Genomic DNA, 22414 nt, shown 5'->3' on the forward strand with positions numbered 1-22414 from the left:
GACATTTCTTTTGAAGAATATAACTTTGAACCTAAAAATTAAGTCACCTTTTAGAAATTAAAAGCTTGTAATTCCTATAAAAAATGTTGTATTTGAATTTACATGATAAACCTTATAAACTTAAAGTGTGATTTTCATGTTAAATTTACGGAAACTTAAGTATTCCCTTAATCACTGAAGGACAACCTTTATTTATTACCTAGAACAGTGTATAACTTTGCTGTTAGAAATTTTGGTTTGGGGACATTGGTTACATGGTCTATTGTATAGGATCCTAAAATACATGTGGGAAAGAGTAATTTCAAATAAAAGTTAATTTGAAAATGGAAAAAAAAAAAAAACTTCTCCTGCCACCTGTGACTTGACACCTCATTATCTTCAAGGTGAGTCTCACAGAGGAGAGCTTGTGGTTTCAATGGAGTCCACTATTCCTTTTTTTTTTTTATTGTTGATAGGCTCTTCCTTTGATTTTTCTATCTAAAAACTCCTCTGAACTCCAGATCACCTAGATTTCCCTCTGACGTCTCAGTTCCATAGTTTGACGGTTTTTGTTTTGTTTTGTTTTTCCGTTTTGTCTCCTTGACCTCAATGACCCCTGGATGTCACACTATGGAGTAACGCTGAAGCTCTGCAGAGACAGGAGAGTACCCACAGGGAGGGGTTATCCTACAAAGGCTACCAGAAATGTGCACGGATTCTTGCAATCACAGCATCTACCCTTCCAAAATCAAATGACCACAGGCATCCGGAAATTCTGAAGCGTGACTTTGCTTTCCAAGGGGGAGAATCCATAACATGTACCTTCTCACATTCCTCCAGTTTTGTTTAGCTTCCCTATTTATGGAAAATATATTTATAGCAATTTCATTGCCAAATTCCTCAACCAAATGGGAGGAGGGTTTTATCAAAAGGGCACAGGCCGCTTATGTCAAAAGGAGGAAGTGATGATGAATCCTTCCAGAATGTTCTCTACAAAGTCATAGGACATGCCCCTCCTCTATCTCAAAGTTCTTGCCAGGGTTTTTCTTTTTAATTGAAATAGTTCTGCAATGAAGTATATACATCATTCTCACCCTGATTTGCATACTAAGCAGCTAGTGTATGATTGCACCCTGATGAATTTTCCAGAAGGGAAAAAAATACAAAAAATAAAAAAAAAAATAACAACAACAACAGCAGTAAAATCAAACAGAAACAGAGACCTCAATTCAGCCAATAAGCACAGGAATTTTTATAGCAAGAGTATCATTAAACAACCTTTACTCTTCCATTTAAATTAAAGATTCAAATCCCCAAAGTCAAGTGTTTCAAAGTTCATCTTGACATAATTAGCCACAGTGCATGTAATGAATATGATTCCTATCACCTCTGGAAAAGGAGTTGTATAGAAACTTTTAGAAAATAGACTTACCACATTTAAAACTTTATCCTCCATTTCCACTACAAGGCAATCCTAAAGAAGAAGAAGAAACAATAATTTATGAGGCTAAATACATAATTAAAAAAAAAAGAAAGATAAGTGTAAGAATGAAAAGCTTTTTAAAAATTGGTTTAGCACAACTGGTCACAACAGGGAGGTGCCTAGCCTCTACTGATACATCTACAACACAACCCTACACACCTTAGGCTCAGGGGGGAAATCCAGAAGAAGGTGGCAGAAAGATGTTAAGAGCCAGTGGACCAGGATCCCTGTCGTTAAATAATGTCTTCTAGACATGACAGGGAAGCAGTACCCAGGAATCATAACAATATGGTTGTCTGAACAAAACTTTCATGATGGCGCACTGACTGACAAGATCACACAGACAGGAGAAACGTCACCCTTCCCATCTCCCCAAGGAGGAGGAGAGCTCCAGGTGATCTGTGGCCGCTGTACTGGCTGGTTTTGTGTGTCACCTTGACACAGGCTGGAGTTATCACAGAAGGGAGCTTCAGTTGGGGAAGTGCCTCCATGAGGTCCAGCTGTGGGGCATTTTCTCAATTGCCCCTTGTGGGTGGTGCCATCCCTGGGCTAGATGTCTTGGGCTCTATAAGAGAGCAGGCTGAGAAAGCCAGGGGAAGCAAGCCAGCAAGGAACATCTCTCCATGGCCTCTGCATCAGCTCCTGCTTCCTGACCTGCCTGAGTTCCAGTCCTGACTTCCTCTGGTGATCAACAACCATGTGGAAGTGTAAGCTCAATAAACCCTTTCCTCCCCAACTTGCTTTCATGGTCATGATGTTTGTGCAGGAATAGAAACCCTGACTAATACAGCCGCTCAGAGAGAGAAGACCTGCTTCGTCCAGGGAAGGCCAGTCATGAAAGCATGCACTTCTGTGCAGTACTAGAGGGGTTCAGTAGGGCGTGTGGGGGTGTGTATGTGTGTGCAATGGATGTGTGCATGTATGTAGATAGATGCATGTACAGATGAATGTGTATGTATTTGTATATAGATAGATGCATGTGTGCATGTATAGGTGGGTGTAAGTAAGTATAGATGGGTGTGTATGTATGTATGTATGGATGGATGGATGTGTATGTATAGATGTGTGTATGTATATATAATAACAATAACTAAAGAAAAGGTCATTAATTTGAGACAGTAGGGGAGACATGGGCAGGCAACATGGGCAGATGGAGGGATAAAAATGTTGTAAATATAGTAGTAGAGTATAAAATGCTAAGAAATAAATAAAAATAAAATCTTTTAAAATTGGGTTCGATCTTTCTAGAAATCACAAGGTTCCTGACATATCTTCCCACCACCAAGCACTGAGCCTGAGCAGTCCTGGCAGGGATGATTTTAGAAGCGGGCTCAGAGTGAAAGTGAAGCCGGTATTTCTCTTCTCCTAAGGCTCTGGTGTCTTCTAACCGATGGAGCTTATCCCAAGGATCTGTGGGACTACTGTGAACGCGTACTTATAAACCAAAAACTACACACTGACTCTAGGAACACGCATCTCAGTGGTGAAGTCCTTGCCTGGTGTGCACAAGGAAAGGCCCTGGGTTCTAGTCCTGTCACCAAACAAAACCAGAGACTTGAAATATACCTACTGGCCAGTCTGTAGAGTGAAAAATGGTAAATACAAGAATTCTGCCTATGGTTCCCAAGGGGACCTCAGGCTCAAGCCAGCTGTGGGCCAGCAAGCCAGCAGTCCTTTACCTCAAGGCCTGTCTATAAGAATAGCTATCAAATAGGGCCTTGGGTAAACATAGCCGCCAAAGTTTATTTTAAGCACCAGTTAAGATTAAATCGCATACTTCAGTCCTTAAAAGATGAAAAAGTTTAACAAAACATCCATTAACACGCTGCCAAAAAAGTGGTCTTGAGGTATGCTATTGATGACATTAAATAAAGGCATGGAATGTGAAGCATTATTTTCTCATCTAAGGAACAAAAGACTCTGGAGCACCATGCCAGCAGGGTTAGCGGATTATAGGAGTGGCCACTGTCTGCTCCAGAAGGCATCAAAATGAAACTGCCACCAGGAAACTTTCACAGGGAGCCTTCTAGAACCATCTGCACTGGGGGCTCTCAATAGGGACTGCAGGGTGCACGAAAGGAGATCTAAGAAGCCGGTTTCTTCTTGGTTAATGTTTCAAATCAGATTTACTCGTGTTATTACACACATGAGTGTGTTGCATGCACCCCATGTGGGCCTGGTGCCCGCAGAGACTGGAAGGGGCGCTACAGCCATGGATGCTTGTGAGCCAAGAAGCATGCGGGTGCCCTTAACTGCCCAGAGAACTGGTTTCTTTAGGGTTGAGTTTGCACCACTGAGGATAACGCCAATCTGAGCCAATCTTGAGAATAAGGCTAATAGTTCCAGGTGTATGAAAAAATACAAATTGGCTCTGAATTCATCAGATTATGTCTTTTCATTTAGGTTCAAATGTCATGTTTAGGCCATTTCTCTCAACTATACAGAGGACAGCTACCAGTCCTATATCCTTATCCAATCATTTATCCTACATGATTTCAGAATCGGGATTTCCTTGTCTCCTTAAAATTTTAATTTTCCTTTTACCAGGTAAAAATAGAAGACACAATATCAGCTACTCTACGGATGCTCCCGAAGCAGATGATTGCTCTCAAGAAAAGAGCAATCTAGGGAGAAAAAAAAAATTTTTAAGAAATTTAGAAATACATTTTCACACAAGTGTGACTCTGATGGAAACCCAAGCTACATGAGCAACTTTGTAAATCATGAGTAAGTGCAGCTTGAGGATGTGTTCTCCGTCCGCTATTACCAGAGAGCTGTTACATAAACAGCAACTCTGAAAACCCTCCATTCACAAGGCCTTATGATGGCAATATAGCTAACAACCTATGTCTATGGTCTTTATAAATTACAGATGAACAATGGTCTCCAGGCCTCCCTGGAGACTGTCACCCAGTCAGAAGGCCACTGGAGGCAAGGCTCAGGTATGACCTATTGGTCCTGACAACTTGATTCTTTGGAATTCATCAGCCCAACTGGGCTTCCTGCTAGGGAGACCCACAGGCCCAAGTGAGAATCTGGAACTGTTGAGCCAGTGTGTGTGAGAACTTACTCACAACCTTCTACCAAGGGCAAGATGGCTTCCCACACCCATTCCTCCCCACCCAGAAAGGAAACAGCTGCAGGCATGACCTCACATTATCTGGTGTGCTAATGACGGAAAGGAAGAAAACTTTCCTGAAAAAGTCACCCCTCAATGAGTCACACACTGAAGCAGAGCTTCATGACAGCCCTGGGTCACCTGGATCAGCAGTCAGGGCCACCCAAGGCAACTAGCAGCTTGCCCCAGGCGGGTCTCCGCTGCCCCTGTCCTCAGTCTACCACCTCACAAATGGAGCAGCCTGTACAACCTGCCTTCTCAACCCTCTGCCTCTCTTTCCTGCCAGTAAAATAAGATGGCACAGTCAGCAATGGGAGCTCAATGCGGCCACAGGGCTCACCTGTGAGGACACACCTGACATGCAATTCCCGTCAATGACGATGTCTCACTCGGCTCCATTCTGCTGTCCCCCCCTCCCTCAAATACTGCTCCTTTTCTATTTCCTGAAAGATAGGAAGTCGGCCCTGCCAGTGTATCTTTGTTCCTGTACCATTACATTTGAAGCTGTCATGCCATTACAGAGGTGACTCCAAAGGGAAATGTAGGTCACAAACCCTTCTTGCCTCTGTTTCCTTCTTCTCATCTTAAACCTTCAAGACTGGACACGAAGACTGACCCCTGTGCTTGGCGTCAACTACAGCAGAAGTAGCTTTGGAAGTGCACGGGAATACACACAATCATTGCAGGGGGAGAGAAGACAAGCAGCAGTGGGCATCCCTCTTCACTACTCCAGGAAGGGATGCAGGACACATGCTTAATTAAAAAAGCAGAGAGGTAAGGTCGGCATGCAGATGCAAAGAGGAGGGGAAAGCAGATGTGTCTCTCGTAGACAGGGGCCTGAGAGGAAGGCTCTGGTGAAACGGGCTCCTGTCACTGAAGAGAAAGATGACTCCCATTCCTTCATGTCCCCTGGAAAGGACAGAGATCAAATACAAGAAAGGGTGCAGTTTCTGAAACAGTTCATCTTGTAGTGGCCATCACACAGCACTGGAAATGACACTGAACTCATTCACCAAGCTGGTTGCTGTGTGTGTATGTGTGCGTGTGTGTGTGTGTGTGTGTGTGTGCTTGAATACATGCCCATGCACACTGACACTCAGCAAAAAAATAGTGATTTCAATTACTATAGAAAACAAATTCTAGGGCTGGAGAGATGTCTCAATGGTTAAGAGCACTGACTGCTCTTCCTGAGGTCCTGAGTTCAATTCCCAGCAATGACATGGTGGCTCATAACCATCTTGTAATGAGATCTGATGCCTCATCTGGTATATCTGAAGACAGCTACAGTGTACTCATCATAAGTAAATTAAATAAATCTAAAAAAGAAAGAAAGAGAGAAGAAGAAGGGAGGAAGGGATGGAGGGAGGGAGGGAGGAAGGAAGGAAGGAAGGAAGGAAGAAATTAATTCTGGGGGTTGGAGCAATAGCTCAGCAGTTAAGAACACTGACTGTTCTTGTCCTGAGTTCAGTTCTCAGCAACCACATGGTGGCTCACAACCATCTGTAATGGGATTGGATGCCCCCTCTTCTGGTGTGTCTGAAGAGAATGACAGTGTACTCAACATATATAAAATAATAAATAATTCTTTTAAAAAAAAAGGAGAAAAATTCTAATCAAGAGACAAGGATATATCTTTTCCAAAGTCCAGAAATTGACATCCCCCAAGTATATTTACATGTATTCAGTTATCACCTTTAAAAATATATATAAATATATGTATATTCATTCATATATATGTATATATATATATATATGCATGTATGAACTATCAAAGATCAAACTCAAGGTTATAAAAATCTGTTCAAATTAGAAATAAGTTCAGAAAATGAGGCCAGCATATACATTTCTTTTATTTCCTTATTTCTCTTTAACTCATCTAGTCTGACTCTAGAAAACGATATTTCCCCCAAAATATCTGAAGGTCAAGATATTTAGATTCCCACTGGGACGCATTCTGAGTGAGCACTACACCTTTTATGCTTTCTAACGCATCACCTTCAAAGCAGTCTTTGAGGTAGATACTATTTTTAAAAGCTCCTCATATTTTGCTTGGGTGTGGCTCAGTACACTTGCTTTGTAAGTAAGCCCTTGCCTCCTGCACACAAAGAAGCCCTACTCTCTAGTACAGCACAAACCACATCCGTTCACGTTATACCTAATTTTTACATGTGTGAGTGTAGTTACATGTATGACTTTGTACATAAAACCTCTTTCTCCTCAGCCCTCCCTCCCTTCCTCCCTTCTTCTTTCCCTCCCATCTTGTCATCCCTCAGACCCTTTCTCTCTCTTTTGCTTAGCCCCTCTGCATTCTCTGTCTACTTCTTTCCCTGCCAAGATAAATATGATTCACTTCTTCCTTTACATATAGGTTTATGGACATCTTATTATATTAGTGTGTGTGTGTGTGTGTGTGTATGTGTGTGTGTGTGTGTGTACATATGGACACAGGTACATATGATCATTTAAAGTTTTTAATCGTCATTTTTCTTCACATCTTAAAAAAAAAGCCTCCTATGTAGCCCTGGCTGCCCTAAAACACACAATGTAGATTAAGCCAACCTTAATTCACAAAAATCGGCCTGCTTCTGACTCCTACGTACTGGGATTAAAGGCTACAGCACCACACCTGCCATTTCACGTCTCGTTTTTAATACTGCCTTTATTCTTATTCAGAAGTGGGGCGGAGGAGGGGAACTTTAGAAATTCTACCCAGCCATCTGATAAGTGTTCTCATTTCACAGATAAGAAAGAGAAGGCTCAAGACTCTTAAATGACATCTCCAGGACCCGGGGCTGACCTGTAGTGACAGCTGCCTATCTCCCCACTGAAATGCCCTTGGGAAATCACCTTCCATCATGTGTTGTGTGCCACGAGGCCCCAGTAAGAAGGACGCTCTGCAGAAGACACAACCTCACTGGGCCTGGGCCTCCCAGGTGAAAGGAGGCTGGCTACATTTCCCGGATCATTGGTGCATAAGTGATCAATAACTCTCTACTACAAAAAAATGCTCCAGAACTGAGGTCCTGCAAGAGGCCCGCCCTGCCTGGTGAGCCCAACTTCACTGATCAGCTATTCCAATGCCATCTTCTCAGGAGGCTTCCTGCAGCCACAGATACCAACCATCTTCTCCCTCCCTCCTGCGCCCCACCCCTCCTCAGCTGTGTGCAACTCATACAGAACTGTGTGTAACTGTAACTGTGTGTAACTGTGTGCAACCTCACACAAAGGTGCTCTGCTTACTGACCTCGTTTCTTGCTTCTTACCCCACACACTAAGTTCACTGAGATACAGATATCTGTTTATTCACTCTGGCACCCTAGTACCTAGAACAGTGGAAAGCACAGATGCCAAGTAAATGTTTACTGAAGGAACTGTCTGAATGCCTACAAAGCCAAGATTAACCTGCTCAGGCAAAGCTACTCTCCTGTAAAAACACACAGCAATGCACCTGCCCCGGCCTCCCCACCTGCTCTGCATCTGCCTCCTCACCTGCCCTGCATCTGCATCAGCCCCTGCCCCCACAGCTTCCCTCCGTTCCCCATGCTCCACAGCTAAGGTCCACATCAGGCTCACCAACTAGGACCCATCCCAGGACACACAGGTCACCACTGAGGCCCATTTGCTAATTTCACTGCTTGCCTCTTACACTTGGATGTAGTGGACTACAGATAAACTCAGTTATAAATCAAAACAAGCAATCAGAATAGTAAGGGGAGGGAAGGGAAGAGGACCCTCAAGGGAGTTGGGAAATACTTCCCGCCATCAATGCCTGTTCTCAGACACCGTGGCCCTCATGTATCACAGCTGATGTCAGACTCTTTCCATCAAAATTACCTCATACGTCATAAAAATGAGCAAAACCAGGTCCCTTCAGTGCCTCTGGGCACTGCTAGCACATCAGATGTGCTTCAAACACAGTGGCTGCTCAGGACTAGATCTCAAATAACTGGCACAAACACAGTCATACTTAATTCTGTGTTATAGAGGGAAACATACATGCACACATACCACACATGCACACACACACACACACACATACATATACACACACATACCACACACAGACATATATACATACACATACATATACACACATGCACACACATACACACATGCACACACATACACACACCACACACATACACACATATGTATACACACATACACATACACACATACATACACACATGCACACACATACACACATACATACACATACATACCTCACACATACACACATATGTATACACACATACATATACACACATACATATACACATATACACACATACATATACACATATACACACACATACATACATACATACATACATACACACATACGCGCACACACACACACATACGTACACATACACGCATACACACACATCCTTGCCTCTGTTACTGCACAGTCAGGAATAAGGGAAAGACTTTTTGTTTTTGTCAGATCATCCATAGATACAATAATCACATCACAAAGTTTAAAACCACACGGAGAGCCCGAGGTATGGCTCAGTAGTTAGGAACTAATGTCACAGAGGACCCAATTTTGATCCCCAGTATCAAAATGGGAGCTGCAGAAGCACCTGTAACTCCAGCTTCAAAGGATCCATTGCTCTATTCTACACTCTGGACATCCGCACTCATGTGCACAAGCATACACATACACAAACATTCACAAAGGTATACATATACACAGGGGACAGAGAGCCCCCCTTATTAAAATAAATAAAATCTCTAAAACCAAATAGATACAAAAGAGAAAACCCCCTCCTTATTTTCATAAGAAATTCATTCCAAAAATAACTTTTTAAGAATCTGCTATCCCAAGTAACAGGACAGCAATTGGTCTTAGCACTCAAAATCTATCTTTTTAGTTAATACCACAGAAGCTAGACAAACTATAGACTACTATAAAACATTACAGGTTAACACATCTATGTCTAGCTGAAAGGCACGAGGGGATCTGACATCAGTTCGAACCCAGAGCATAAGAACCACCAAGGCTTTGTCTCTGGCATGGGACAGAGGGACAGTCTAAGCAGGATGTTGACTGTTTGCAGTAAGAAGAACCAAATCTCATCTCCCAGTGGGATCCATTTACAAACTGCTAAGGTTTGGGGTTATTTGTTACAGCCTCCCACACTGTCCCATCCTGACCTTTAACCCCAATAGCAGAGGTCAAATGAAGTCAGAATGAGCAAAGCCCAGCACAGCACTCAGAACAATCTCAGTTGCTTTTCAAAGAAATACGGAAGCATGAGTAATTGATTACAAGACAAAGTCATTCCTGAGCCTGAGGCTGCTGGTCATTTCTCACAGGAGCACCAAATTTTGATGGAGAGGGAGGAGGGAATACTTTATACACCTATGGAAACCCCTTGGAAAAAGAAGAAACATGAGGAGAAAGTTCTAGAAGCCAATGATGATTAAGTACTGACCTTCTGAACTGCCGTGGTGAGGTCCAGGCACAGTTGGATGATTTTATTCTTTGTCATGGAGAGATCCGTGATCCCTGTGAATGGAGCCCTGGGAAGGAACAAGAACTCTCTTTAATGAGGGGATGGAGACCCCCCCCCACCGAGAGTCCCACCCCAACACTGGCATGCATGGCTACACTGCAGGCTGCCTTAGGTTTTCTTTCATTATGCTACTTCTTCTGAACATCAGAAATCTGCCCCTGAGGACCGGCTCTCAGAGCATCGGAAAGGGGCCGTGCCAATTGCCAAGGGAGAAAAGCAACCAATAGTACTATCCAGTTGTGTCACCTATGAACTGCAACACTAACCACCATTGGTAAGCTATTCTGAAAGACCCCAGCGGTAACAAACAGCTGTCTAACTGCACTTAAGGCCTGCTCAATAGGAATAATTTCGCACCTGTAAACTTAGCCAACTTCCTGTGGCTGGTGAGGCCACGGAATCCAGAAGTCACGACTGCAGCTTCCTAAGCCAGTCTAACTGCGTTCTAAATCTTGTGTCCTTAAAGCCACAGATTCGTGTCTCTTTCACCCCTCATCAAATAAGTTTCTTTTACAGTAGTCAGAGATCATTACAGAAAACAACAACTGGTCAACATGCAGAGATCAACTTGCCGTGGGGTACCTGCCCCCAAGTAAAATATTCACAACACAACACCCACAGCCAAGGCTCAGGGAAAACTGTGGAAGAGGACACAGGTGAGGAGGTATGGAGGGAGGGTGGATCTAGGAGGAGCTGTGGGGAAGAGTGGGGGGTGGATATGAACAAGATACATTGTACGAAAGTCTCAAAGAATTAATAAAGACATTCTATTAAAGAAACCAAACAAACCAGGAATCTGAATGGAAAAAAAGATGACACAGAACTGAAAAGAGCCAAGCCAGGTCCACTAACTGCGTCATGCCATTCATGGACTCCAGCGCTAATGCTTAATCTCAGCAAAACAACCTTTAGCACAGTGTCACTGCCTTTGACCTTGGGTTCATTTGTTCCTGTTGCTGAACCTCAAAGTAACATTCAAAGGCACTCTAAGATCTACCTCTGGGGCTGGAGAGATAGCTCAGCAGTTAAGAGCACTGACTGCTCTTCCAGAGATCCTGAGTTCAATTCCCAGCAACCACATGGTGGCCTTCAACCATCTGTAATGGGATCTGATGCCATCTTCTGGTGTCTGCAGACAACAACAGTGTACTCATATGCATAAAATAAATATCTAAAAAAAACCAAAAAAACAAAAAAACTACCTCTGAGCCATGACCCCTGAATTCCAGGGAGAAGGAGACCCAGGGACAATGGGCTTCTCTTCCTGAGGCAAACTTGAGGCTGCAGAGCATCTCAGGCCCTCCATGTGCCCCAGGCTGCATTGTACCACAGCTTACCGATCCAACCAAGCCAGCAGGGCCTTGGCAGCGCCAATGAGCTCCACCACAGAAGTCAGGAACTCATTGGGGGGCTTGCGAGACGTGTTCCCATCATAGGCTGGACTCTTCCGCCTGCTGCTTATGTAATTCTGCAAATTGTGCGAGGATGCCCGCAGTTTCAGAACCAAGTTCTTCATATTATCAGTTTCAAGGCCGTAATTCTGCAGGAAATAAATTCAAGAGAGAAAAATTCAAAATGACCGACAATGTCTAAACTCTCAGAATGACTTTGGAGACCCCGAGGAGCTGGAGTAAGTAACCCAACCCTACAAAATCCCACCCACCCCACCCAACCTGCTCACATGCTAGCCTGTACTCTCTCCCCTTAGCCTCCTCCTGTTTCAAGGAGCCGTAGTCTCCCTAGCCCCTTCTCGTGAACTGCTCTTCAGACAGATCAAGGCAAGGTGAGTCCATCCCTATCTCAGGCCTGGGCAGGACTCCTGACCAGTTTAGTCCAGAGCAGACTTCGGCTAACTGATATGTGGTAGTGTTACCCTTGTGAGGAAAGCTCTCATGTACAGCAGGATGCTAGCAACTGCATGCACACACACGCACACAAGCACATATCAGATATCAGAGGCTCACTCCCCAGATGTGACAACTAACAACGTCTCCTGAACATGTCAATGCATGTGTTCCCTGAGACTAGTATAGTGCCTTCTGGTTACTCTCCAGCTTGTCACCTATTTACCTATGCCCCATCTGGACCACAGGCCAGGCCAGGGCTCTCTGTGTGGCCCTCACCATAGCACCACAGGTGATGAAGAGATAGAGTTCAACAGAAAGGATGGAAAAACAGCAACACTATCAGTTCACCCACAATTTACTCTGTGCTTTCTATGTTCAGTTTACACGTGTGCCTGCTTTAGAACCATAAACTTCTGGAACTCAAGGTGGGAACCTGGAGGCAGGAGCTGACTCAGAGGTCATGAAGGGGTGTTGCTTACTGGCTTGCTCCTCATGGCTTGCTTAGCCTGCTCTCTTAGAGCACACAGGATATCAGCCCCAAGGACAGTGCCTCTCACAGTAAGCTGGGTCCTCCAGATGAATCATCAACCAAAGAAATGCACCACAGACTTTGCCCACAGGTCAATCTGGAACGGATATTTTCTCAAAAGAGGTTCCCTGTTCCCAAATGACGCTAGCTAGTATCAAACTGACACAAAGCTAGCCAGCACACTGAGTGTCCCTTGTCTTACATGCTTGTGACCAGGCATGTTTTAGATTCTGGATGGTTTCACATTTAAGAATATCTGCATGTACATGACATATCTTGTGGGTGGGACTCAATTGTGGACGTAAAAATATTCATTTTAATTTACAGGGAGGTAATCACTATGTATTGTATTGCTAGAGTGTCTATACTATACGGGAACGCAATCACATACTGCAATAGCTAGAGTGTCTGTGCCTTGACTGTGACCTTAGAGAAGACAAGATGAACAATCCTCACTTCCCATCACGTGCTGACATTACAAGTATGTCACTGATCTCCCACTGTCTGATGATGGACGCTCCACCTGCATTATTGCTTAACTGCTGAAGAGACTCAGGCCTGAGAACAGTGTGTCTCCAGACTACACAGATGATCAGAGACAAGGATGGGACTCCAACCTCTGGCTCAGCATGCCCCATGTACTTCCACCTCCCAACATCCAGCCCGAGGGAAAGCCAAGACATAAGACATAAGGCAGACGGACAACAGACAAGACAAGACAAACAGACCCAGCATGTGGGTGCACACACTTCACCCAGCAACTAGGAAGAAGCTGAGGCAGGAGTATGAACAGTTTGAAGCCAAGCAGGACTACATGCTATGTCTCAAAAACCAAAGAAACAAAAGAATAAGGAAGAACTGGAAGACCTAGTACAAACTAACCAAAGATGCTGCTGATGCATGGGCATTCTATATTCATGAGACCCACCTCCTCTGCAGCATAAGGGCATGCCTGAACTACCCCCAGCCATCTCTATCAGGGACAGAGAGGGGACAATCATGTGCAACCTATACCTCTACACTAAACATGCACAACCTATACATCCATACAGCAAACATGCACAATCTATATATCTAAATACCAAACATGCACAATCTATACGTCTCTAGAAAACATGCACAATCTATATATACATCTACAGTATACAAATGTTCTGCTTCTGCAGACACTGGGCACATAAGCAGACAAAATATCCAAACACACAGAATGAAAATAATTTTTAAAGCATTAATTTTAAAAAGTTAGAGGGGCATTTGAAAGTTTGTATAAATTTCAAAGTATTTCTATCTACATTTTATATTCACTTTTTTCCCTGTCACTTTTTCCCCTGAAGTCTAAAATAGAATGGCCTCATTCAATGGAGAAGAAATAAGGATAGGTTCCCATCATTGCTTTTAATTTCAAAACCTCACAAGTGAATGGATAAGGAATCTACAGGACACACATGTTTGAAAGGGAAGGCTTGTGCCCAGGATGCTAGAGAATGCTCCCTCACTGTCAATTACCCAGGTGCCCACATCTATTGAGAGCATTCACTAAAAGCAGGAGAGGCTAAGGTTCTACAGCCAACCTGACTGGGAATAACTTAAGAATATCTATTCTTATATGGCACTTACTTCCAGGACCCAGTGAAGATTAGAATGCATTTTACTGTTACACAAGAAGCTAACTGCCTTCTCTGGCAAGCTTCTCTGACGGCTTTAAAAATAAACACGAAGGGGAAGAGGCTGATTTTACAACTGATTCTTTTCTTTTTTGGCTGAGTTTGTTCTGGTTGGTTTCTCTCTCCCCCGCCCCCGCCCCCCAAATAAACTATAAAATTAGAAGGATGAGGTATATGCATACTGGAGCATTAAAAAACAAAAACAAAAAAACAGGAGTGGGGAGATGTCCCCTCCCCTCTGTCCCTACTCCATAACAAAGAACAAGACATGAATTCTATTGACTGGAAAAAGCCCCACTGAGGCCGGGTAATCAGGAAATGTGGGCTTTCAGAGCCACAACCAAAGGGACAATGAAGACTATCTCAGACTAGATCCGATGGCTATTTTCATGAGTCTTCTCCCAGGAACCTGTCTCCTTCACAAGCTGCCCTTGCACAAGGTCTCATGAAGATTCAAACTGAGCTAAGGGCATCCGTACCTCAGGGTCAGAGTGTTTACCAAGAGAAGAAGAGCAAGAGGATGAGAAAGAGGGAAGGATGCGGTGAATAAACTAAGAAATGAAATACATCTCTAAAAACCCTCTACAGCTCCTTCTGCCTTGGTGTAACCTTGTTAGGAGCTGGTCACCAGCAACCTCCCCAGGTCTGGGTGAGGAGCTGGGAGGTTTTTCCGATGGCTAGACGTGAAGTTAAGAGGTAAGACTCTTACACTTCTTGACCTGAAACTTAAACGAACTTTAAAGGTACTACACATAGCTTTGCCTCTTCTTCTCTCTGGTGCTTCATGCTCTGGTCATGTTCTAACACGCGTGACCAGGTTACATGGATTCAACGTAAACTCGCTGCCTACATTACCAAATGGGAACCCAAGAAATATGTCATTTATAGTTTTCTGTACATTATCAGCCCCAGCAAGGCCAAGTCAAATAAAAATGGCCAGCAAAGACTCCCCTGCTGCCTACCATCTCTGTTTTGAATGATGTGTTATAGGTAAATGATGAGCCAATGAATGGCCTGAGGGGGGACACAATGCAGATATGCTATGGTGGTCCACACAGCCATTTCCCTGAACAACCAACCTGGGATGGGACCACTCAGCACTGGTACTAACTCCAACCCTGTTCACAACACCTCTGTCATCCACCTTTATCTTCAGGAAACCAGAGCTTCAACCACTTGGCAAAGAGCATGGGTCTCCACGATGTTTCTCACTGCCCACTGAATGTTACTGGCCAATGCTGTCCAACAGAACTGTCGGCAGTCCTGGGCTTCAATATGGTGGCCACTGGCACTCGCAGCTACTGAGCACTTGCGATAGAGCTAGCTCAACGGAGAGGAAAGCTAACTTTTATTTAATTAGTCAGTCCTCACATAAGTAGCCACATGAGGCAAAAAGCTTTCTCAAGAAAACAGGGCAGCTATGGTGTGTGTCAGTCACCCTATGCCCTGAAAAGGGCCGGGGGCGGGGACGTGGGATGGTATCCCTTCCGACTCTTTAGCTATCATTCACGAATTTGGAGACTCCTTCTCTCAGGTTTAGGTCCTTTTCCATTCTATCCGTCCTTTCCAGTGATTTCTTACCTCTGCATCCTTCCTTAATCCAATGTCTGTTTACTTCCTGTCCATCAAAACAAACAAACAAAAAAAAACAAAAAAACCAACAGCCTCTAAAACTAGTTTACCTAGAAACCTCTTGAGAGCACCAGGGCCAACTACAGCTACAATAACAATAACTGACCCACAAATGAATTATTCAATGCAAAACACTCTCACTCACGTGATCATCCAAAGATCTGCACAGCAGCAGATTAAATAAACACTGTAATGATGCTGTTATAACAGTATTTTATGGAAGATTATATGAAGACTGAAGATATTTAATAAAACCATGTTAGACTCTCTCCCACCCAGAAAAAAACATTCAACTTGCAGATTCTGGAAGAGGGGTCCCAGCCCTCCTCCCCCCAGCAAGGCAGTCAAGGTGCACTGATGTTCAGAGTAGGGCCCCAGCGAGACTGAGGTCAGAGCCGGGTCCACAGAGGAAATTAGGAGGAAATTGTAGGAGATAAAACACAGCTTTAGGTTCTGGCATGGGTCCAGCATTGTTCATTTCAGTGCAACGCTTTAAGAGGCAGCAAAAAGGAAAGCGCAGAGAGACTGTCTGTTCACCGGCCGCCGCCGCTATTTCTCCTCCCCCTGAGAGACACAACGTGCTCACAGCTGACCTGTTCTCGTCTTCATGCTGTAAATTTCAAAGCAGTTTTCTTGTCCTCCAGGTATACCACAACCGAAAAGACAGACGCAACTGTGCAGGACATTCTAGCAGAAAAGACTGCAAAGCTGTGTTTCCCAGAAAGTATAACAGAAGTAAAGTCAAGCGTGCTTGGCTCTAAAGAGCAGACAGTTTTAATAATAAACAGGATGCCTGGGCCTATCCCCAGCACTGCAGAACACCCACGAGTCCCTGGCCATATCTACGGTGACAGTTAGTATACAGATGAGGGGAACAGACACCACATTCCCCCAGGGGTCACATAAGTAGTAGCCTGGAGCAGAGCCAAGACTGGGATACGAAAACCCTGCCTCCCAGGCCAGCACGAAGACCACTTGGCCACGGTGTCTCCCTTGTGACAGCTCATTTATCAACCACAAATAAGTTCCCCATTACTCTCCTAAACAAGAGCTGCACATCTCAGAGCAGAAGACAAGGCTCTGTCCATTTTAAGAAAAAGAAGCCTCGCAGAGCAGCGACTATTATATAATCGATGGAATGCAGACCAGCGGTGGCAACCTCCCCCCCATCCCCACCATTCTGGGTGATGTAATTGTATATCCCCTTGGCTCAACTTCAGAGTATTACTAACCCAGCCTGAATGCTGGGGACGGGGAGGGGATCCAACCCTGACAGTTAAGTGAACAGTTTCCTAAGAGTGACACCATGACAAGAGACCTGAGTCCCACCCATGCCAGCCGGTTTGTAAACAAATGCCTTTATGGGTGTTTTTACGCCACATCTGAATGAATTACTTAGGAGCCACAGGTAGAACCACCCAGGACTTGGGCAGAGTCCACACACACCTACCCTCTACAGCAAAGCTCCCGAGCAAAGTTCGCATTCCTGCCTATCTACTGCCGTTTCTTTGGTGGATCACGTCGAGCACAAATACCAGTTATTTAAACAGAGTATCTGTGAAACTCGAGGTGCTTTTTATAGTCACAGAAACAGACATGGACACGTAGCATTTCTCATTTCGACTTTGAAAATGGCATCCTCACTAACAGCTGTCTCCACCATTCTGTGCTTTATAAAAGATTGAAAATAAGCCTAATAAAGACACGGGTTTTCTATAACAGACAACACTTTTCTGTACATGACAGAACAAACACTTCAGGTTTTGGAGGGACATGTGACCTCTGTTAGAGAGACTCCGTTCTGTCCTTGCAGCACAAAGGCAGCCTTGGATAATAAATACATCCGTGACTATGTACACTGTGTTCTAATAAAACTTTATTAACAGACAGGGGTGTGATGTTTATGTGAGTGGGAGTCAATGTGGATAAAAGGTAAGAGGCTAAAAATAAGACCAGAGAGGGTAAAGACAGGTGCCAGGGAATAGTGGGGTAAACAAAAAAGATAAATGCACCCTTGAAGAGGAAAAGAGTGTGGTGGGGGAAGGGCAAGGGTGGGAGACAAGGGGAGGGGAAGGGGCGAGTGTCTACTAAAATACGCTTTGTTTTAAAATGTCATGTTATCTAATACCTTGTATGCTAATTTTTAAATTCATTCATTCACTCAGGGGAAAAGAAAGGGCTCAGACAGTTGGTAAAATACCTTGTAAGTATAAGGCCCTAAGATCAATGCCCAGCACACAGATAAAAATGCTAGGCTCAAGGCCACAAAGTTGAATTCCAGGGGTTGGAGAGGTGGGAACAGAAGGAGCCCTGGGGTTTACTGGTCAGATAATCTACTCTAACTGGTGAGCTCCAGGCCAATGAAAGACCCTGCCTCAAAGGTAGACAGCATTTCCATGGGTAGCACTCTAACTTGTCCTTCAGCCTCCACACAGACACACACATGCATGGGCATTTAACATGTAATCGAACACTCACACATACACATGCATGCATGCATACAAGTGTGCCAGACTAAGCTCTCGGCTTATCGCTTGCTCGCCTCCCCTCTAGACGCTCCCTTGTTGTCTCCTCTGAGGGTCCACCGAGCTTCTTTCCATCCTCCTAAGAATGTGAGAATGGGCTGAACTGCAAGAGGAAACAGGTCACCTCCCAGACTAACCAGTGCACAGAGAAGGTCCACAGCCTCCAACACCAGCTCTTGGTGCCCAATCCGTGTGACCCCCAGCTCCTCCAGATCCTGGTGGGAGATCTTCAGCAGCTGCTCTCCATCTATCTTCTCCCGCTCAAACTTGTGGACGTACGGCTGCAGACAGTCATCCAACCCTATGAAATATAACATGGAAAGTCCATTACTGTCATGGTGTCACGGTGCCCCAAGCACTGCCCACACTTAAATCAGTTTTAGCAATCGTCAGACGACATGTGTTCCACGTGAAGGACCCTTTCCCTGTGACACCTTATTTCAAACAGGTTGGACATGGGCACTGCAAACTCTCAAATGGATCCAGGGCACGCCGCATGGCTTTATGACAGACACTTTCCATTTCCTGTCAACTAAAGGGATAAACACCAACCCCCACTGATTTGAGCTGTTGATATCTGTATTAAACGCAAGCTATCTGTTTGCTAAGCAACCTTTCTCCAGGGACAGCACCACTCTCCCAGTAGACCTGCCAATCAAGATGCTAGCAACTGTGACTGATATACAGCCAGCCCAGAGACAATACTCCAAGGGCCAGATTCGGAGACAATCAAGTGACTTAAGCAAAGCCAGTCATGATCTTCCTTGATACATGATATGCAGATACCAGAAGACGGAGGCCAGTTAGAGGTCATGGAACACAACCCTGGTAATGGGGCAGCACTTCTTTGGCCAGTTTTCTGAGAATAAACCCATTTTTAGAAAGAAAGAAAAAAAAATGTTCTGATATCCTTTTCTCCCAAAAATCTCCCACTAAAACTGAAACAAATTCCCTGTCTGGCTTAAGCCTGTTTGTATTGCATTTCTGTCCACTGTAACTGAGAATTTTGTGGTGAACACAGACTTTAAGGGACAAGATAGGAGCCCCAGCACCAGGGATTTATCCAAGTCAAATATTACTGTAAGCAATGTCTCATCTTAAAGTTAATAAAGCAGCTAACGTCGGGAGACCCAGCAGCCTTGGGGATCTTTACTTCTGAATACAGAACTCCCAAGTCAACTTCTTATCACGTTTTTTAATGGGAAAAAAATATTACTCCAAAGCAATTAATCTGCTTGGCCTTAGTAAGAAGTCACCTTAGTATTTCAAAAGACTATACTTATGTAAGATGAAAAGAGACAATATTAATATAATTTCAATCCCCACATGAAGGACGAACATCCAATATAACTGATCAAAGCATGTCGAAAGCATCCCCGAGCCCAATAGAGATATGTGTAGATGAACATATATGTACAAACACACAGACATTCATTCTTACAAGCACATGTATGTATCTCATTTGACCTTTTTAAAACCTGTGTCATGTGGGTGGTTCCTTCATTTACTTTCGGCAATGCTCAAGCCCATGGGTCTTAAAATCTGACATGGAAAGATAAATTCTTATCCCTGCCCCACAAACTTCCACCACTCTCCTCTTGATGAGACACACAGAGAAGAATGAGAAGTTCTGAAAAGTTATAGCAGCTTGATGGTTTGTATATGCTTGGCCCAGGAAGTGGTACTATTAGGAGGTATGGCCTTGTTGGAGGGGGTGTGGCCTTGAAGGAAGTATAACATTGTGGGCATGGGCTTCAAGACCCTCACCCTAGCTGCCTGGAAGCCAGTATTCTGCTAGCAGCCTTCAGATGAAGATGTAGAACTCCCAGCTCCTCCTGCACCATGCCTGCCTGGATGTTGCCACCTTGATGATAATGGACTGAACCCCTGAACCTGTAAGTCAGCCCCAATTAAATGTTGGCCTTTTAAGAGTTGCCTTGGTCATGGTGTCTCTTCACAACAGTAAAACCCTAACTAAGACAGGAGGCATGAAATACAGAAAGGGGAGACAGCAAAACCCTCTACCTTCCCTGAGCAGACATCTATAATAAGAGAGTCACGGCAGGGATGTTGGGGATGCTGGCGCAAACCCAACACACTCCAACATCCTTGAGTGCTGTCTGTGGCACATAAGGTAGGTAGACAGTGGAGGTATTGTGACAGATGCCCCACCTGGGGTCAATGGCCACCTCTCCAGGGGTCACCAAGTGTCTGCCACATACCAATGGATCTACCTATAGCAGGACATCAGTGACAAAGGATAAAACTGAGGGACAGTCTCCTAGCTACCTATCTTGGTTTCCCAGATGAAGAAATGAAAGCCCCTAGCAGGCCTGTAAGCTGACACAGTCATGTGTGAAGGGCGTGCCATGGGAATCGATTCTGCCTCGCCTCTCCTCAGTAGAGACCAAACATAGAAGCCTGAATTAGTCTTGGGTCTGTGGGCTAGAGTCTTCCTCTTTCATGTTCTGCCTGGTCCAGTACTTGAGGCATTGCAACATGGGATTATACAAACCCTACTCCAGTACCTTCCTAAATGAGTATAAAAGTCTAATCACAAAGCCAGTATTACCGTCAAGCTGCAGACCCTTAGCAGTCTGTAGGTCCTTCGGATCTCAATGAAGAAAAATGGGGGAAGTGAAGACAAACCACCACAAGATGTAATTATCTCTAAGCCTTGTCATGAGCAAACCCAGCACTCACCTCCCCTCCAAGATGCAGCCTTCCCTAGCCTACTCCTAAACTTTAAAAGGCGGTTTCATTAGTCATAGAGGTTCACAACAATTACGTCACATTTAAACCTTCTTGAGACTGAACAGTGTTCAACTAAAACTCCTATATGGACAGCCTAACTCCCAGGACCTCAGAATATATTTAGAGTCTCCAATGAAGTTGCTGGCATGCTTTCAACCCCTGTGACTGGTGTCCTTGCAAGGCAAAAAGATAAAGACACAGCTACACAGAGACGAGACAAGAACACAGGGAAAAGATGATCATCCAAGCCACGGAGAAGAGGCCTTAGTCCCAGGCTTCCAGTCTTGGGGAAGTGTGAACCTATTCATCCACATGTATAACCTTTTACCTCCCATGGACCAGAGAGGCTGATACTAATACTCATGATGCCAAGAAAAGATCATTTCCCAAATTTCAGGCACAATGCTAGTATACTGGTTTACCTTAGCTTGTATGAACAGAATCAGTTCTACTGTCAAACTTACAACAAAGGACTGGGAGCGTGGCCTGGGTACTACAGTGTTTGGCTAACACACACACAGATCCGGGTTCCATCCCTAGCACCACACAAAACCAGGCACGGTAAAGGACACCTGTAACCCCCGCCCCAACTCAACAGGCATTAAAGCAAGAAGGTAGATGTTCAGTGCCAGCCTCAGCTATACAGTAAGTTTGAAGCCAGTTGGAATACATTAAAACCTCTCTTTAAAAAAAGAAAAAAAAAACTTTTTAATGAAGAAACTGTCTACCATGGCTATTGGGTAAACAGCGCCCAGTAAAGTGAGGAAAAGACCAGACTCATGCTGGAATTTCCACAAACCACAGAGGAAAAGGGATGCAGAAGCAGAACTCGAACCCTAAGGAAGCATTTGGGACGTAGAGAAGCCTGGGTGGGTTACGATGAACATTCTACCGCACAGGTCGCAATCGTCAGAAACTGAGAACTTAAGGTCGCAGAAGAGTGAGCATGGCCTTGTGGTTTCAAAGGGAGCATAAGCAGTCTGAGCTCAAGTCATCAGAAGCTTTCCTGTACGAGGGCGTAGACACCCAGTAGCTGTCTCTTAAACAGCATGGCCACAGAGCTGTATTATCCCACCACAGGGTGGCCTACTGCTCATTTACTCTATTGTTTAGAATACAATTAGGCGTTTGCAAATACTTAATTTAAACTATTACACAGTCCCACAGTAGAGGGGGGGCTCAGGCAGGAGTAAACCAATCTAACAGCTTTGAGGCCTGCTGCAAGCCATTCTGCTCTGTTCACAGCGTACCTACTGTCAATTCTGTCTTTGAGGAACTTATAAGAGATACATGATTAAGAAAAATTCAGTTAAACACATGCCATTTGCCCAGATCCAATTAAACACACAAGGGACCATGTA

The 22414-nt window shown here is 44.4% G+C and overlaps 1 protein-coding gene across 2 annotated transcripts in view; it reads right to left on the reverse strand.

The window, feature by feature from the left end:
- Cnksr3 (CNKSR family member 3) overlaps positions 1–22414 on the reverse strand; it is a 99642-nt gene that overhangs the window by 24828 nt on the left and 52400 nt on the right. For both annotated transcript variants that reach the window (XM_031352759.1, XM_031352758.1), the window contains exons 2-5: positions 18437–18600; positions 11440–11642; positions 10022–10109; positions 1412–1453 (exon numbers count right to left, since the gene is read on the reverse strand). In XM_031352759.1, the coding sequence (XP_031208619.1) occupies positions 1412–1453; positions 10022–10109; positions 11440–11618 (309 nt within the window). In that variant the 5' untranslated portion in view covers positions 11619–11642; positions 18437–18600. The remainder of the gene's footprint in view (positions 1–1411; positions 1454–10021; positions 10110–11439; positions 11643–18436; positions 18601–22414) is intronic.

This window comes from Mastomys coucha, unplaced genomic scaffold (assembly GCF_008632895.1).
Source record: "Mastomys coucha isolate ucsf_1 unplaced genomic scaffold, UCSF_Mcou_1 pScaffold5, whole genome shotgun sequence".
Taxonomy (NCBI): Eukaryota; Metazoa; Chordata; class Mammalia; order Rodentia; family Muridae; genus Mastomys; species Mastomys coucha.